At 53.9% G+C, this 2278-nt stretch overlaps 1 protein-coding gene across 1 annotated transcript in view; it reads left to right on the forward strand.

The window, feature by feature from the left end:
* LOC108575866 (leucine-rich repeat-containing protein 24-like) overlaps positions 1-1481 on the forward strand; it is a 3244-nt gene extending 1763 nt beyond the window's left edge. The window contains 1 exon segment of the mRNA XM_017938779.1: positions 287-1481. Within this exon segment, the coding sequence (XP_017794268.1) occupies positions 287-1481 (1195 nt within the window).
* Positions 1482-2278: the final 797 nt, after the last annotated feature.

The raw sequence follows: 2278 nt of genomic DNA on the forward strand, positions 1-2278 counted from the left end.
GTGGCTTGCTGAAATTCCAAGGGCATTTACCGGACTCGTTGAAAGCGAATAAAAATTCCGCCGCTCGGAATACGACGGCCATTTTATTCCGGCCGCGGTTCTCGCCCGGCTGAAGCAAGCCTGTTACGCGACGGTAACACGATTTTCACTTGGAAATACGTAAAACCCGCCGCTCGATTGTATCCCGACGAAAGGGATTAACTTCTATTCTCGCGACGAGCTTTAAAACATTCCAGTCGGCAGAAACTACCAGCGAAATTGACGTGGTTTCCTAAATTGATTGCAGGTACGCGTACAGACAGCGTGGCGGAACGAACATGAGCAGCACCCTGCTCATCTACTCCGTGGAGAGCCAGAACGAAGGCATTTACACCTGCACAGCAGAGAACGGAGCAGGATCAACGGAGGCGAACCTCTCTCTGCACGTTCTGTTCCAAGAGAGGATCACCGTGGAACCGCCCAACGATCACTCGAGATCAGGATACGTACTGGCTATAATAGCAGGTGTCTTGCTAGGCACTCTATTCGCCATGGGCACTCTTATAGGCAGCATCGTGTTCTGTGTACGCAAACGTCGCCGCGATCGCAAGAGAAACTCGAAAGCGTTAGTGTCTCAGAACAAGTCCGTGATGCCAATTACCAAAGACACCACGACCAGCATTCCCTGCAGAAAAGGGAACGGCAGTTTGATAGGACTGGAGCACCAACAAATGGTATCCTACACGGAGAGAGAGTTGAACAGAGCGGCGACTCTCGAGCGCAGGGAGCACAGGAACCTGGAGGAACCGTATTGCAGCCCAGTGTCGAAGTACCTAACGGAACCAGACCTCATAAACGAGGTACCGGAAACTATGGACATAGGGTACGGTCAACTGTATCGACACCAGCCTGGCGAGAGGCAAATCCTCGAATACGACTCCGGTTATCCGCTGCAACCCGATTTGCGCCCCTCGAACATCCCTCAGCTGAGCTACCTCGACCAAGACGGCTACCCGGTGAACTTCGGCCTACCAAAGATCCCGTTCAGTGCCGCGAGCACGTTGCCTCGTTTGAGGCAGAGAATGCCTGTGGAAGGTTCGGCGGTTGCACCGCCTGCCAGGTACTCCAGGGAGGCAGAGTTCCTCGCCAGATCGCCGGGATACGACCCAGTGCTCCCTAGAACCGACACCAGGTACACCGCTGAAGGATACCCGTATCCTGTGCTACAGCAACAGCCTATTCAACCGGTCGAGCAACCGATACAGCAACAGCTGCCTGTTTCCCCGGTGTCTCCGGTTGCCGTTTTCCCCGAGGTACCGTTCATCCCTTCTCCGCCAGCTGCGTACAGAGGCGAGACGACGCCTCTTTCGCCTAGATCTCTGCTGAGCAAAACTGCTCGAGAGGCTGCCGCAGCTGCAGCCGCTAGAGCGGAGGACCTTCAGCCGCCTCATCATCCCGAGAGCCCGGACGAGGGATACGTGGGTGACGCGATGGATGTTTAAGGTACGTGGAAATAGAGAATTGGGAGAGAATTCTAGAGATCCACGGTGAGAGGAGAAGATAGCTGTGCGGGACGTTCGAATCGATTTGAATACCTCACACTCGCAGCGAGTCCTTTGATACCAGAGAGAATCGAGTTAGGATCGTTCTCAGGAGAGAGGAGGAAGAGAAGGGAGAAGGGATCGATCGTGCAGACGAAACGGGGAGAGACAGAGAGGGAAGCTCTGTCGGGTCGGAGATTCGGACAAATTAATCCAAGGAATACAAGGCCCGGACACAATTGGCAGAACAAGAACCTCGGGACAGAAGGACGACGTCTTCGTCGTTCGGGAGAATGGATATCAGACGTCGTGCGGCCAAAGTGCCGGTTGAGCAGGAACAAAAGGAGTCGTGGCAGCGGAGACGTAATGGATTAGTCAGATGTCCTGAACCGCGTGTCTACGGATAATAATTTCTCGTCAGAGCCAGGTCCCCGGTGTTCGAAGGGTAGACAACGCCCTAATCGAATTCTATTAGTTCGCGGAGGGAAACGAAGATCCCCGTTGTAAATGTGTGAAATCGCATCGTCCGGCGTATAGTTTTCGCATATTTCCAACCGCGGAAAATCCAATTGGTCGGCGAGAGAAACGTGCGGGAGAGAGAAATGCGTTTAAATTATTCGTTTCACGAGGAGATCGCGGTAAAGTGGAAGAGCAAACGGTGCGATTTTTCGACGCTGTCGAGTGGCCGAACGATCTCCGGTGATCCACGTTCGATGGAAACCGCGGCGGGGGAATTATCGGATGCCTCCTCGTGCCAC

The sequence above is a fragment of the Habropoda laboriosa genome, unplaced genomic scaffold, assembly GCF_001263275.1.
Source record: "Habropoda laboriosa isolate 0110345459 unplaced genomic scaffold, ASM126327v1 scaffold243, whole genome shotgun sequence".
Lineage (NCBI taxonomy): Eukaryota > Metazoa > Arthropoda > Insecta > Hymenoptera > Apidae > Habropoda > Habropoda laboriosa.